The sequence below is a fragment of the Falco punctatus genome, assembly GCF_963210335.1.
Source record: "Falco punctatus genome assembly, chromosome: 11".
NCBI lineage: Eukaryota > Metazoa > Chordata > Aves > Falconiformes > Falconidae > Falco > Falco punctatus.
This window is the reverse complement of record NC_137591.1, coordinates 17,964,256-17,980,616: the sequence shown is the minus strand read 5'-3', so window position 1 is coordinate 17,980,616 and position 16,361 is coordinate 17,964,256. Positions and strand designations below refer to the sequence as shown.

The following is a 16,361-nucleotide window of genomic DNA, read 5'->3' as shown; positions in this document are numbered from 1 at the left end:
AAAAATACCTAGAAGTTCTCGAAGCTTAAATACCTAGAAGTTCTCAAAGCTTAAACCCTACTGGGATTTCCATGTTAACTTCACAACCTTCCTGTCTTGCCCAAAGAACTGTATTTAATGATACAGAAGTTACCACATATAATGGATGAGATAGAGCAGCCAAAGGATCTAACCCATCCTGTTGTTTTGTAGTGGGTTTTTTTTTGTTTCTTAAATCAGTATCAGTCAGTCTCATCTTCCAAGAAAAAAAAAAAACCAACACAAAAACAATCCTCCCCATGCCCAATAACAAAAGTGCCCCCATACAAACCCCCTCCATTTCTCTTTAAATTAGTCCAGACCCCACTCTCAGTACTTTAACAGAATTTCTGCTTCCACTTAGCTTACCTGAAATGCTACCAGTTACTTATTCACACAGCTCACCACTTCAAACAGGTTTACCAGCTTATATATCATCGTATCAAGTTTGTATTAACATAGTGATTCTTCCTAGACACTTATGAGCCACTGATTAAAGTTCAGCATTTTAGATGGATTCTTAGCCTTCAGCCGTCTCATGTGCTACAATATTAAGCAGACTGCTACATCTCTGTTGTGCCTTTTTTTCCTTTGTTACTCAAGCGAGCACACTAACATTTAAAAATATATGAGAATTTAACTGCATTTAGGAAATAAAGTATCTCCTTTTTAAAGCATGCCTTTTAAATTTCTATTCGAGCATTAAATTAAATGCTTTCCATTTATGGACTCCGTACTTTGGTTAATTGTCCAACTAATAAATTAAGAGACATGTTCTTTGCCTGGTTAGTCATATCAACTTGCATAGATTTAGCGGTGTATATTAAAAAAATAATTTAAAAAAGCAAGCTTTCTTTTGGATAAGGAAGTGGAAGAGCTGGCAGGTTGCGCTGACATTTAAAGATACAAGCACAAAAGTGGAGCTCCCAAATCGCATCGAACGCTGCAGCTGACAAGCAGAAAAGTAACAGTTGCACTGGCAGTTCACACTGATCAAACTACAGGGATGGAAACAACCAACCCCCGAGTTTTCCGGGCCTTTTACAGTGTTGGGGGGTTGGTTTTGTTTTGGGTTTTTTTCTGGTTTTGTTTTGTTTTTGTAGCGACAAGAACCCTTGCCGTGTGACAAGTAACTGGCCGCACCATTTTCTCCTCTCCACAGGCTCCGAGTTCAAGGCCTACATAGAGGAAGCTGCTCCGGCTTCTGCGCGGTGCCGCAGAAGGGAAAAGCTCCTCGCCTGACCCGGACGCGGGCGGCGGGGCGGCCACCGGGACCCCTCCGGCCGGGGCCCTGACGAGCCGTGCCCAGGACGGCGAGGGCGAGAGCTACGAGGCACGGCGGCGGGCAGCCTCCGCGCTGCCGCGGGGCGCTCCCCAGCCGCCGGGGCCGCGGCCGGGACCGGGGGCGCGGCCCAGGGCAGGCCCCGCCGGAGGGACGCGGCCGCTCGGCGGGGAGAAGGAGAGAGCCGAGAGCAGACAAAAGCGGGTCGCGGCCGGCGGCAGGGTGGGGCCGTGACCGGGCGGCGGCGCCTCCGCTCCCGGGGGACAGCGGCGGGAAGAGGCCTGGGGTGGGCACGGTCTTCCGCCGCCTCCCCGGGCCGGCCGCGGGGTGGGGTGGGCGCCCCGCGGCGGGCAGGGGGCGGCAGGGCGCGGCGGCGGTGGCTCCATCCTCCCCGTGAGGGACGGGAGCGGAGCGGGGCCGGGGCGGCGCCCGCAGGGACACCGCCACCGCTTACCTGGAGCTCGGTGAAGAGGATCTCCCTCTCGGCCGCGTTGGACGCCATTGCGCTGGGGTTTGAAGTCCGCACCTGGACGCTGCTGCCGCCGCCGCCGGCGGGGAGGGGAGCGAGGGAGGCGGGTCCGGGGCCGGGACTAAGGGCGCATGGGGGGCGGGGGGAGCACTCCGCGCTCAGGCTGGCAGGGAGACGTGGGGGGACGCCGCCGCCGTTCCCCCTCCTCTCATGGGGGTCGCGCCGGGCGCTGGGGCGCAGTGCGGTGCGGTCCCCGCCGGGCCGCGGTGCGCTCCCCCGCCCAGGCGCGGCGCTCGGCCCTGGGAGCGCTCGGCCGCCGCGGCTGCTGCTCCTGCGGCCGCCGCGGATGTCGCACCATTTGGCTGTCACCCTGTCGCAAAAGCGCCGCTGCTTTGCGGCTCCCGGAGCACGTGACCGCGCGTGTGGGGAGGAAGAGCGGGCTCCCTGGAGGCGGCCGGCAGCCCGCCCCTGCCCCCCCGCGGGTGGAGCGGCGCGACGCGCGGGCTGGGCGGGAAGGCGGCCGGTCGCGAGCGAGCCCCCCCCTCAGCCCCTCGGCCCCTCAGCCCCTCGGCCCCGTCTCTTTGCCGCCTTCCTCCCGCGCCGCAGCGCTCCCCTGCCAGCGCTTCCCCCGTCTGTAAAGCTCCAGCGCTGGGAGTCCTGTCGTTCCCTCCTGTGGTGGTGGCGGGGAAGGGGGGCGTGTGGCACTTCCCTGGTGTTGGAGGTTGCTGGGGCTGGGCTCCACCAGGCCTCAGCGACAGGGAAAACCTGGCCGGTTTATAGTAAAAGCAGCTAGCTCAGGAAGGAGAGGTCATGCTTATCTCAAGCGCCCGGAGAGAGGGCAGCCACCTGCCACCCTGGGGACCCGGAGCAGTGGCCCAGGAGGCTGTGGTGAGTGGGGGCTGTTAACGCCGCTCTTACTAGTTTAAAGGGCTAAACATACGTGCTTGATGAGTTTGGGGGTGGCGGGGGGTGACACTGTTCAGTTAGTCTGCAGATTAATAAGCTTCTGATAGCTTCAAAGACAACTCGAGTGACTTGGGAGGAAGTGGTGTCTCTTCCCTCATGGCAGCATGTGACACTAGCATTTATTCAATTTCCTGCCAGTGTCAGATGTTTGTTGTTTTTTAGGTTTGTTTTTTCACCTGTCCATAAACATATGCGTTCTGTTGGCTAGACTATACACACATGCATTCTCATACCACCTTAATGTTGGATGTTATATTAGGCGAATTAAACTCATGCAAAACACTGTGTGGAAGCAACTAAAACTTTGTTTTATCTGTGCAGTTCATGTCAAACTCTTATAAGTTGATGCAGTTTTGATAAATTCGTTTTCAATCAAGTATGAGCATTTGTTCTGTTTATGTTAGTGCGTCTCAGTATGGGTACAGGCCGATAGGCTGTTTGATCTAGAACTGCAAGTTAAAGTTTTGGAGGGCTGTTTTTTTAGGGTTTTTTTTTGTTGTTGTTTTGTTTATTTTTTTTTAGGAAAAAGGGAATGGGAGATGTAAACATTAAATTACCACAATTACTATTCCTAACAAATTTGAAACATTTTAAGTATTCTTATACTTCCACTGTTGAGCAACAAACAAACCAGACAATCTGAAGTACTGTCTATTATGCAGTACAAAAGAAGTTTATGAACCTATGCACACAGTTAATGTCACATAAAAGAAATACTAAGATAGTTCTACAGTAACAACAGAGATCTTCACAGAAATTGGACTTTTTCACTGACATGCCTAAGTAACTGTTGATATAGTTCATAATCTTGCACATATACAAATCTACATACAGATGTAGTCCACTTGAAGCCAATGGCTTAATTTGTGTTCTGAGTGGCCAGTTGCAGGCTGGGAGGAAAAGAGGAAAGCAGAGAGGAGGAAAACTTCACCTGCCAGTTGGCTGTCACTGTTTTACAAGGAATATCAAAAGTTCATAAATCTGGGGTTAACAGAGCTGTAATATAGTATTTTACTTACTGTTCATTTCTGCATTGGTACATGACAGCAACCAGTGAGGAAAACATATCTTGGATATCACAGAGCAATACACAACATCTGAGGTTAAATTGTAAATTGTGTTAAATTGTATCAGGGACTGGCTTAGCACTTGGATAAAATTTTTGAAGCACGCACTTTCTGTGGTGCATGTAAATTCCTCAAATGCAGCGCTGGTTCTTGGCTGATTTTTTTTTTTTTAAATTTACTGTGCAATTTTAAACTTCCTAAAGAATACTAACTTAAGAGGTCATGTAGGTCGCTTTTCTGAGTCTGGGTATCAGGTGAACGTCTTTATGTGATCAGGAGCCACAAGGAATATAACTCATATCTGAGACAGTTACAAAGAAGGAGAATTTCAGAAATCATTCATATGACTCAATTGTGAAAAAGGCAGTATGGGGGAATCCTAGTTATTCTTCCTCAGACTTCCCGGCTCAATTTTTCTCATAGCCAAAGTTTCACATTATCCAGTAACATTTGTGTAGCACAGCTTTGCTGTCAGTTGTGTGAAGTAGTCTTAGTTTAGCAGTCACATGTCAAAACCCATGAATTTGCTTTACTTGTGGAACAGGGTACGTTTTTGGGCACGTTGTGGAAGAAGTGGGAGGGGGCAAAGACAGATATTTATGCAATAATTTCTCAGTTTACGCATGATATAATGATGCGGAAATGTATTTAGAATTATTTTGAACTTTTTTTGAGTTCTGTTTTGAGAACAGATGCTTAAGGATATATAGAAATAATCAGAAAAGACTGGATTACTGTGACTTAGTGACTTACACTTGTCAGCATGTATGTGGTCTGTTACTGCAGCTCATCTACTAGTCTGCTCCCATTGGAAAGGAGGAGGAGTCAATGTGCTAGCATGTACATTTTACAAGATGTTGTCAGAGGGAAACACAGATTGTGTCCCAAAGAAAATCTGTAGATATATGAGTGGATGTCAGCAAAGTTAGTGAAGCTTTGAGATTCTGTCTAAAGCAGGCAGCTGACTTTAGTTCGTTCTTAACCTAGCTTGTCAATTGAGTGTAGCCTACAACATGTTGTTTTCCCTGTCAAGACAGGGCCTAGAATCTTTTTCATATTCACAATGTTATTTAGACAACTTTCTAAATTATAGACAAAGTTCTAAATTACATAGAAGTGTAGTAGCACAGGAATCAAAAGAGGAATTGGGTTGAAAAAAACATTAGCTTAGCTAGATCTCTGATACTTAATAATTCTTCCTCCAGAATCTGGAAAACACAAGGCAGTGCTGTACGACTGTAGCTCTGCATTAAAGTACTGTGACAGAGAATTACTGAGCAAGAGACAACATTCTGAGTGAGTCCCAAAATAGAAGGCATTTAAGTACGTAAATCCAAGAATCTAGCGTTATATGGAATCCTGAGTTCAGCCTGTGCCTTAAAATATCTGAATGCTATTTCTTCAGACATTATTCTATTAGCTCATTCCCTACAGTCAATTAACATGCTTAAAAAGCAAACTGAATGAAAGGCATGTCAGTACCATTGGCTAATGCCTTTAATTATTTCTTTTTTTCAGGTTGTGTTATTAAAGTGTTTGTCCCAAAGACCTTGAAAAGTAAATAGCTGAGACTTCCAGTGTTATAAGGGTTGCAAAGCACACTTTGTGAACCTTTGAGCATAGTACAGAACTCTTAAGACAAATATGAAGGATACTGTAAGCAAAATCTAGGGTGTTTTTTAGAATATTTCTAATTAGTCCTATATATCATCTGAGGAAAAGTTTGTCTTCATTTGGAGATGCATATAGAAATGAGGATTGAGGAATGTGAAGAACACCAGAATAGGTGTTTATTATATTATTATACTTATATTATATGTATATATTTATATTATATTATTATACTACCAGCAAGATTTTACCAGGAAAAAGCATGTTTTTATTTAAGCTTCTGGTTAATCTTGCTTGTTTAAATTAGTGACGTATTCTAGGGGGACAACAATGTACAGACGTGCTTGAGTATGGGTTAAATGAAACTCTTGGAAAAGAGGAAATTGGATACCATTTGAGGTGCACTGTGTTAGTAGGCACATAGGGGCAGAGCAATACTAGGCCAGCCCACCATGTTTTTAGGCACACAACAAACTAGAAATTAGTGACCTTTTTGATGGGGTGGGGTACAGATTATTTAATTTTGCAAGTAATATTTATACCTGTTAAAGGAAATAATTCTCTGTATCTCTCTAATAAAGTGGGAATACTAACATTCACAGTTCAACTCTGCTTTAGGATAGCATTTTATTTAACATGTTTCACTTGGGAATAAAGACAAACGTGCAAAGAAACGTATCCCCAACATTAGCTTTAAAAAACCTCACACCACAGCAGAGTTTTAGTAATGTAATCATTTGCTCTCCCTGACTTCTAGACACAGCAGTATTAGTCTTTTGTTCCCATAGTTGCCCTTCTAGGATGAATTCTCTGAAAACCTTATGAAATCCTGGAGCAATGAGGTACAGGAAAAGTGAGATGGGACAGTGTATACATCTTTGACATTTTTGTTTACTTCAGCCTGGAGATGCTGAAAAAATAGTGCATTAATGAAGAGTAGTACTTCTTATCTTCCTGTTTTGCTTCTCAAATCGTTGTGGGAATGGGAAAAAGCTTTGCTTTAAGAGCTTCCAGTAATAAGTCTTGGAATAGACTTAGAAAGAAATGTATCTAGATCAGGTTAAACTTTAAGATAAAGAAGAAATTAATATAATCTTTCTTAGACCAGCAGCTTGCTGGTGTTTATTAAAGGAAATGCCGAACAGGAGAAAAAGAAAAAAAACCAAACACAAAGGTGTGGATATTTTTAATGTGTTTAGCTTGAGAATGTTGTTTCCTTTCTTGAAAACTCACTTCTTCCATAGTATTTCTTAGAAGTTTATTACCCACCTTTCACTCAGATTTCCTAAAGGGAATTCCATGGAAGAAAAGGCTCCTGAGAGTGAGCATGAGAGCCTTCTGAGGCTCTTATTGATGTACCAGTGACAGTGAAGAGGACAAGATGATGACATCATAAACACAAAACTAAAATGACTATGTAACTTTATTTAGCTCGTGGTGCTTGCAAATTTTGCATATTCTTAAACTATTTCTTTATAACTCTTTTAGTTAACACAGCTAATCTTACAACTTTTGAGTGGATTGCTGTGATGTAATCATAACCCTGCTCGCAATTGCTTCATGCTTTCTAGTTAAAATTTGTCTTCGGTGTTTACATACTATTACCCAGGGCTAGGTATAGGCATATTATCACCCAGTAGGCAGAGGCTATGAGGAGTGGAGTGCCACAAACCTTATCTTACTATCTGTTTTATTAATTTTGGACCCTGGGAGGACTTGCAGTCAGTGAGAAAAGAGTGCTCCAGGGAAAGGAGGTTCATGCCTGATATTGCCTCCTGTTCGTCTTTTCCCGTCTTCTCTTACAAGGGAAAATCTGCCTTGTGCCAGTCAGTGGAACCCTGTGGAGAAGTGCCCTACCTGTGCAGAACCAGCTGTAAGATCAGACCTCATTTATTTAAAGGAGATCAACTTGGATTATTTGAAGTAATAACAAAATGCTTTATGTCTTTACATTAAGGCTATGATCCTACAAGTGGATCAACATGATGGATCTTTACACCTATGCTAAGACCCAGTGATTCTAATTAAACTTGATTATAGGATCAAGCTTAACATACTCAGTGTTGTTTCTGCAATGAGCTCTGCACAGATGGACTCTTGTACTTTTGTTGAATCCTATTCACTGAAGTGAATAGGGCCTGGTGCAGCATTGGTAACATCAAGACCTTACTTTCTGAGAATGTAGATGAGCAATCAGTACAAGCAAGGTAACTATACCTTTGCATAGTTTCTGGTCTCATTGCTTTATTTCTGTCAGTTGCAAGCATTTTAATTCAAATGGTGGCTGATCTAAAGTACCTTAGTTTGTTATAAAACCAAGGCAAGATGGGTTCAGGAGTGATTTAAAGTATGTTACCCTGTTATGAAGAAGACTGACTTTCTGAAGAAATGGAGGTGGCTGTGACCTAAAGTTGCTGTGAATAGACATTAAAAAATCTGGGCTCTGGAGATAATTGAAGGATTTTCACATGCAGCTTTAAGGTGTGCAGCTTTCCATGATTCTAGGAAAATCGAATTCCTACAAAAGGCTTTGCAAATATAAAGCAAAGAGTTTGAGAGTCAAAACATAGCTGGAATCCCAGTCTGCATTTGGAGGAAAGGGAAATATATTGCAAAGGATGTCAGACATGCCATCCCCAGAGAAATCTTTGCTAAGTAGGAAATCTGTGCTTGAAAGGCTGCTGCAGGGATATCTCTGTTGCATGCTTCTAAGGTGGGATTTGACCTGCATTTGGAAAGTCTGTTGCTGCCAGCAATACTAGACTGCAGATTTGCTAGCAGCTCCCAGCAGGGCATGCAAAAAGCAGAAAGTTGTGTACATTCTTCTGTGCATCGTGATACTGACAGACTGGTCTTGCCCTGTGTTGTGGAAGTTGATGTGTACAACTGGTGAACTTCTGGTTGTCCTCAACCAATTTTAATTTGCTGTTTTGAAATTACAGCAAAGACAGAAACAGGAACTAAGTCCTTTGCCTGCAAATGTACAGCTGCAGTGTCATGTCTGGTGGTGCAGTGTCCATACATAAAGTTTTCTTTAGCTCTGCTGTGTTTGTGGACATTATAAACAGCTATGCCAAATGATTCTGGAACAGACTTCATCAGACACTCAGTCTTAGATGGTAATGATTTTTGGTCATGGTTAACCCGATGACTGTTTTTTCTCTCCATGTCTTTATCTCCTCTCAGACAGTAGCCTGCATATGTAACTCTGTCAGGGGTTCAAGTCCTAAGTAGTTATTAACTTGTACTTGGTATGCAATGTCTCCAAATTAAAAGGGCAGCTCTATCTTCATCTAATGAACGCTTAAAATAAGAGAGTTACCAGGCAGGTTTATAGCTGGCTTTAATTGCATTCTCCTTGCTTTGCTGGGACTGGCATACCCAGGAAAGAAGTGAGTTTAACCGCTTCCAGAGAAAATGACAATTGCATCATACAATATCAAGAGAAAGATTCATTCAAAAAATGTTAGTGCTGATACCAAATATGTTACTGCTTCCCCTTCTCTCTTCCTTCTTTTCACTCCCTGTCTTCCTCTGCCCCAGTCCTTTTATTCTCATGGTATGTCAAACAAATTTGCTCCTGTGTAACTTAACTGCAGCTGTATATTGCTTTGATTTGTTCGACTGCTTTTGAACCTTGTGGTCCAGAGGTGGCTTGTTATGGTGTATTTCACTTAATAAACTGCTATTTAAGCATAAGTCAGGAAGTAAGAATGGTATTTTGCCGCCTTTTTAAATTTGCAGTAGCTCCCAAGTATCTTGAAATGCATTCACTGAAATTCAACGCTGTCAGTATGGCCTTGGATTTGAACCACTTATTATAATCATGTAATGAAATATTCTAGTAGAAAAATAAAACACTTTCAAGGTGGTTTGCTGCCTAGCAGATAGTTTGCAGTTAGTGAACTTGTTTCTTTGTAAGAAAAATGAGGCTAGAAGCTACTGAAAAACGTGTGGAAAAAGGTTTTGGAGCCTTGATCTGTTTTCTGTATCTATGCTGTCAAGGAGCAGTCAGCCAGAGGCAAACACTGAGGTAGAGTTAATGGAGGAGACGGCTGAAATGTACTGGGCTGGCATCTGAAACACGATAACCTGGATTTTCTTTACATTCATTTACCATTTTGCTTGCTGTAATGTTGACATATTAGCTTTAATGAAGGCAGCTTTTATAAAAGTGTTAGAAATGTCTCAACTCATGGAATGCCTTATTCAGCGTGCTCTCGTTCTTTCCCTCTTGACTTGTTCTTTGCTTTCTTATATCTGCTCCCTACACATACCACGCTCTCCCCACCCCTCCTTGATGGAAGTAGTGCAGTGATGGAGCAAAGCATGAAAATGAAGTGTAGTAATATAAAACCAAAATAATAAGGTTTACCCTCCATCTGTCCTATATTCTTTCCATCCTGAGATCCATCTAGTAGGCCAGTCATGAACTGCAGTGTCCTTAAAGACTGATTGAAGTAGGAGAGCTTAGCTTAATTGGACCTGAGCTGAATGTGGTCATAGTAATGATGGAGATGATAGGGACATATCAGTGATATGTCCTCTCTGTCTTTGGAACTGTAGCCAAATTCTTTAAGACAGAAGTGCATAATTACCTTAAAAGTTGCATAAGCAGCCTAATGTTTGGGTTTTTAATAATTGTGATAGATAATAGTAACAATTATTAGAGGAAAGCATCACATCTAGACATAAAAAGCATGTATTTTCACATGGACCTAAGCACAAAAGTAAATCCGGTTGTTATTTACAGCTGCTATGCAGGCAGAAGTTGATTTAACATTAGGAAAGTGCAATAATAGGCAGGGTAATAAAATTGTATCCTGTGTTACGAGACATGCAGATTTTAGATACAGCAGCCAATATATTATAACTCTTTTTAATAATTCAGATTATAAAATCATACTTCAAAAATACAAATATTTCATAAGTCTGATACAACAGAAGCCATTTAAAAGAAAAAGGCAAAGCAGAGGTCAGTTGGGGGTTGCCATTTGTGGGCTGTCCTTAACTCTGTTTATTGCTTCCCCTTTTCCCAGCAAATCCATTATTTAAGAAGGATTGTAAGACCCATGTAATCATTGAGGATTTACTTCCTTTGGTCCTTCAGAGCTGCATTCAGCAGCAACACTTAGATGGAGGTTACCAGGAAGTATTTTGGATAACAACAACTGTAAATTGTTGCTTGAAATTAACATTTGAAATTTAGGTAGACATAGGTTCAACTTGCACTGTCTTGCACTGACAGAAGGCACTCTAGTTCTACATGGATCTTAGGTACAACTGATGTAAATTGGGACTCAGGCTAATGAGGTCAAGTCTCCTTCTCATGTGCCAGTATAAAACCTTAATTCTCAGTTTTGATATTAAAATATAGAAGAATTTGAAATATATAATAGATATGCTAAGGTTCAGGGTAGGCTTAAGCTTTTACTTTGGAATAATCTTTGCTGGCAAAAAGTTCTTTTGCTGTCTGTGGTGAATAGAGAGCATAATACTCTGATAAACTGCTTAACATTTCTTAATATTTCTGAATATTATGTGGTGTAGATTGGTGGATAAATTAAATTATTAGTTTAACTGAAATGCTTTAGGACTGTGGTCGGTTTACCTCATGCTGTTTCCAATCTTTGCTGTAATACAGGTAGAATGTAGAAACATTTGTGTTTATTCATATGTAACTTTCTTTTTACTTGCATAATCTGCAAGGCTACAGTACTTCTAAGTGTCCTTAGCATAAAAAGGCAAAAAAAAAAAAAAAATTGGTAGTGGGAAAGGTGTATGAGTGAAAGATCTGCAACTTCAAGAGGATTTTCTTTATAAATGGAAATTTTAATATTAAATTGCTCCATCTAGTGGCAAACTGCTAAAACTGATGATTTTTCTTTAGTGATTATTATACTTTGTAATGGTTATTCCTTTTAAGTATTTAAGATTGAATTCTTCTTCTTTTCCATGGAAAGTCCTCTGCCAAGGGAACTCCACCTGTGACAAGGTACAAACTTTGATTTTCCTTCCAGTTAATTCTGAGGATCTTTGTTGTTTACTATCAATGGAAGCAGGCCTTGTGTTCAAGTGTCTGAACTGCTTTTGAAAACTTGGTGTTAGTGCCTTAATACCTTCGGTTCGAGTTCTCCTTGGGGCTGGGAGGGAAGGTGGAGAAGCTGAGTTGCATAAATAATTAATACAATAAAGATGATGTCTCTGATTCTTCGGCAAAGAGTTAAAAGACAGAGTGAATTATTTACTGGGTATAGTATACTGAGATATGTTCTAACAAGATAAACCTTGGTTGCAGGTGGCTTCATTCAAATCTTAACTGGCACTGATACTATAATTTTAATAATAATGATAATAATAATGAACTAATTGAATGATTTGTTAATGTCAATATGCTTTGTAAGCAATTGGAATTCTTATGCCAATCAAGGTGAAACCCCCTGTGTTTCCCAGTGATACGAAAATAGAGAGAAAATTCAAAAGGAAAAATTTCAAGGAAAGGTTTAATCCAGACATCTCTGATGCCTTCTTCCTTTGCACACCTTGGAAATACACACCGACAAAATAGAAGGGCCCTCCAGAGGAGGCTTGCCCTTGTGCCAGCTGCTGTGATCCCTTGTATAGCTGGCTTTAAAGGAAACTGAGATTCTTAAGAATGCAAGATCAGAGAACTATGAATCAGTTTCAGGGTGGTTACATGTTATCATTGTTCTCTTTCTGAATGGACCCCAAAACTGTGCAGCTATCAGCTGAAGTCCTGCAGAAAACCAAAAATATTTAAAAATGAAAACCAAGAAAAAGGCAAAGAACTGAAATAGTTTAAAACCAAATTTTAAGTATTAGATTAAAAAATCCAAAGATGGCTGTTCTTGAGAACATAACAGGTGCAGTGGACTTTTGTCATTCATTTTTCAGTTTTGGTTAATCTGCTACATAAAAAATGTATATACCTTTAATTTCCTGGTAGATTAATTCTCACTTCTTCTCAGTCCATGTCTCAATACCCCTTATATACTGAGAAAGTGCTTTATAACACTGGAAGAGTTGCATTTTATCTCAAGACTACTGTTGTTATTGTTCACTTTAAATAATGCAACATAAACCTTGTAGTGCACTTTTCTAGACTGCCTCTGCCCAATTGGGTTGATGACTTAAAATTGCAGATCTCTGTTCCTATCTTCCTTTCCAAGGCAAATGAACCCGTTAAATATCACAATTGCATAATTTTCCTTAGTTCTAACTAAAGTTTCATTGCAGCATGCATTTTAACCTCAGCTGTTATATTTTTGGCTGAACTTCCAGTGTTTGAAATAGAAGGTAACACATCCTGATAACGGTATATGAACAGATAATTAACATTGCTGTGAATTGGAATAGTGCTTTTAATCTTCTGTGGTTCTTACATAGCTGAGACTTCTCAGGCAATAAAGCCAGTTAGGTGTACCCCATCTCTGTCTTTTTCTAATGCCTGATGGATTTTGGGCTACTCTTTCTGAAGAGTGTAGTTCCTGCAAGATAATCTTTATCAGTGTTGCTATGGTTGAGTTCCTTCCCTGGTACTGGCATCTACAGCAGTACTGACAGGAAACTGAACAAAAAGCCTTGGCCTTTGCACCTCCTTCAGTTGGACTGGGGAAGCTGAGAAGTATCAGTGAGTTTGTTGGTTTGGGGTTTTGTTTTGTTTTGTTTTGAACTGGTGACTTTCAAGATTCAAGGCAGGGGGGTGGCTGCTAAAGGATTTGCAAAATTGAGAAGATAATGTTGCTTGAATAATTACATTGTTTGAAATACTGTCTTTGGAGTGCATATTCCAAGATTTAGTGTGGAATAATGTCTTTCATCCATTTGTCACTTAAAATTATGTGTTCCTTTTACACTAACCTTACACGAATTTGCTAAGTACTGCTAATTCAGGTATGTGTCCCATCTATTGAAGAATCATTTGACATATGCAATTGCACGTTTTCAGTATTTCTGACAGTTTTTATTGGGAAGTGAGAATAATTTAGGACTTACCTTCTCTTAAAACTAGTTGGAAACAAGTTAATGCCTATTGTAATTTTGAGAGGGGTTAGGTTCTTGCCCTGATTGTTTTGGCAATCAGTCTGTATTTATTTTGAAGAGGGTTTTTTCATAATATTATCTAGCTATAGATTACTTCATTTTATCTACATCAGATTTTAAAAAATACCCATCTTTAATCTGTTATTAAGATTCAGTTGGCAAGTTTTTGTCTCTGTATGCTATAAACCTAGATCTGTATTCTCTTGAGGGAATTTCTAGGCTATGTTAGATAATAGTAGTAAATGGCTTATGGTTCAGCTAACCAATGCCGGTTTTCTCAGTCTGGCACACACTTCTTGCTAGGAAAAAATGATGATTATCTGGTTTGGATCATACTTGTTGCATGGTAGGGTGTCTTCTTGGAGGTGGCCAAGAACAATCTAGCTTTTTCCTGTTGGTAAGGTTCTCAGCTGTGAGAGATGGTTTTTAATTATTCAGAATTCCAACTTTTTAAGTGTATACTATGGTACTGAACACTCCAGGGTTTTGAGATTGCTTTATCTTAAAACAGAAACTTTTTTGAATGAGTTGAAAATATGTGTATGGACTCTTTGCACTCTTCCTTGTTTCCTGAGGCAGATACATTATCAGGGTATGCTTTATGATGGTTTGTACTGGTGCAATTCTGCTGTTCTCTAGAGTTGCTTTGTTGTGCTTTTCTACTGATTCTGATCTTGAAAAACATCTAAGCCATTGTACTCCCTATCCCATCCAAAATGCCTTATTTTTCTGATTAAATGTATTTGTTTCAAGCCTGAGCCAAACAGCAGCAGTCTCAGGAAAAAGTCTCTTAAAATGTGCATTGAGGGAGAGGTTATTTATGTGTATACTCTTCTATTTTTTTTTCCCAAATGTAGTCATCAGAACCTTGCTGTTACCCACATGCAGTGTAAATAAATATTTGGCCTTGACCACTCTCTCTTTATTCTTCATCCTTGCCCCTATAATGCTTCCTTGGTTTCTAGCAGAAAATGTCTTTAAAAAAATGTGGCTGTATACAGAAGTGGTAGGCTTTTTAACTTTTTGCAAGTTACTTAGAGTACCTAACTGCTGATCCATAGATGCCTGAGCCTTTTCTCTGAACAGCTGCCATGGGATAGCTCATGACTTGCAGAGTTGTTGGGTTTTTTTAGCTTTGTTCTGGACTTGGAGCTTGCTTTTCTCCCAGATTTCTAAATGTTTTGGTCTCATGCACCACCTTAATGAGATCAAGTCCATGAAGTTTTGATGCTGTCAATCTGTTCTGTGGCATTTGTTTACTCTATCAGGTTGCTTATTTTATAAGCTTAATGCTGGACTGTGTGACTTATTTGGGCAAATAACTATGATTCTAACTACTTCATCGGAAGGCGATTCTAGGTCTTCTAGCATGCTAACCTCTAAAATTTTTCATTTTGAATTGTAATAAAATCTAATCTTAAACCGTTTTTCATCACACAGACGCTATCCCCCAAAAGAAACAAATGCATACATTTTAATGTTTTGTTTTGTTTTGTTTTGTTTTCAGTGTATTCTTACCATAGATGCATTTTCCTAGTTCAGTTAGGTTTAACCTCCTCTCGCTGGTGTGTGCTGTGAACAAAGAAAACCAGCATGTGACTTCTTGTCTTAGACATATTTCCATACTGAAAGATAAAAAACATTCTACTCTGTTCTACTTTATTCTGCCCTGGTGAGGGCACATCTGGAGTGCTGTGTCCAATTCTGGGCTCCCCAGTTCAAGAGAGACAGGGAACTGCTGGAAAGGGTCCAGCAGAGGGCTGTGAAGATGATTAGCAAACTAGAGCATCTCTCTTGTGAGGAAAGGCTGAGAGGGCTGGACCTGTTTAGCCTGGAGAAGAGAAAACTGAGAGGGGATCTTATCAATGTCTGCAAGTATCTTAAGGGTGAGTGTCAATAGGATGGAACCAGGTTCTTTTCAGTAGTGCCCAGTGACAGGACAAGGGGCAGCGGGCAGGAACTGAAACACAGAAGTTCCTTCTGAAATGAGGAAGAACTTCTTTACCTTGAGGGTGACAGAGCACTGGAACAGGCTGCCTAGAAAGGCTGTGGAGTCTCCTTCTCTGGAGATACTCAGAACCTACCTGGACACAATCCTGTGCAACCTGATCTAGGTGAGCTTGCTTTAGCAGGGGGTTTGGATTAGGTTATCTCCAGAGGTCCCTTCCAACCCTGACCATTCTGTGATTCTGCAAATTGTTCTGCTCAGGCTTTTTTTGTTTTGTTTTGTTTTTTAACCTCTGATACAGTGTGGTCTTCAGGAATAATTTCAGTGCTAATATTGTAGCTAATCTGAAGTGATTCCCATTATATCTCTCCTGTGACTACAAAACAGATCACGGACTGTTCTGGTGCTCCTTTACAGATTTACTGCTACTAAAGCAGAAGTCCACATTGAAAGGCATAATCTCAGTCCAGCAAGCTCTCCATGACCTCATTCATGTTTCCATGAAATTATGAATCAAAGCTTTAGAAGCGGAACATCTGATTGAGAATACAGCATTTTTATTCTGGAACAGGTGGAATCACATGGTACTACATTAATATACCTGTGAATCCATGTGTAGAAGTCCTGAATTTCTCCACTCCATCATAAAGATAACCAATAAAAAGGACTGCTCAAGTACAGAGCAGAGAAGTGGCACTTGGCTTTTGCCAAGGCTTCTCACACCTCCTGTGTTTGTTGCTAATGTGAGCTTCCCACTGTTTCATTAAACAGGCTGTTTGTGGCATCCTATTTTCTTCAGCAGATTTCTATCACAGCAGATATTGTCAGACTTGACAGACTGGCAGCTGGAGATATGAACCAGGCATAGCAGGAAAAAATTTAGGTGTTCAAAGACTCTTATCTTTTTCAATTGCTGCTTTTTTTTTTTTTTTTCTT

At 41.0% G+C, this 16,361-nt stretch overlaps 2 protein-coding genes across 18 annotated transcripts in view; one reads left to right on the top strand and one right to left on the bottom strand.

Moving 5' to 3' along the window:
- PKN2 (protein kinase N2) overlaps window positions 1–2,072 on the bottom strand; it is a 56,254-nt gene extending 54,182 nt beyond the window's left edge. For both annotated transcript variants that reach the window (XM_080406653.1, XM_080406652.1), the window contains exon 1: window positions 1,755–2,072. Coding sequence is in view for 1 of the 2 variants with exons in the window: in XM_080406652.1 (XP_080262778.1) it covers window positions 1,755–1,802 (48 nt within the window). In the remaining variant the exon portion in view is untranslated. The remainder of the gene's footprint in view (window positions 1–1,754) is intronic.
- Window positions 2,073–2,281: 209 nt separating this feature from the next.
- Window positions 2,282–16,361, top strand: part of LOC308071356 (uncharacterized protein) — a 533,731-nt gene continuing 519,651 nt past the window's right edge. For all 16 annotated transcript variants that reach the window (XR_013931099.1, XR_013931100.1, XR_013931101.1 and 13 more), the window contains exon 1: window positions 2,282–2,657. The gene's annotated coding sequence lies outside the window, so the exon portion shown is untranslated. The remainder of the gene's footprint in view (window positions 2,658–16,361) is intronic.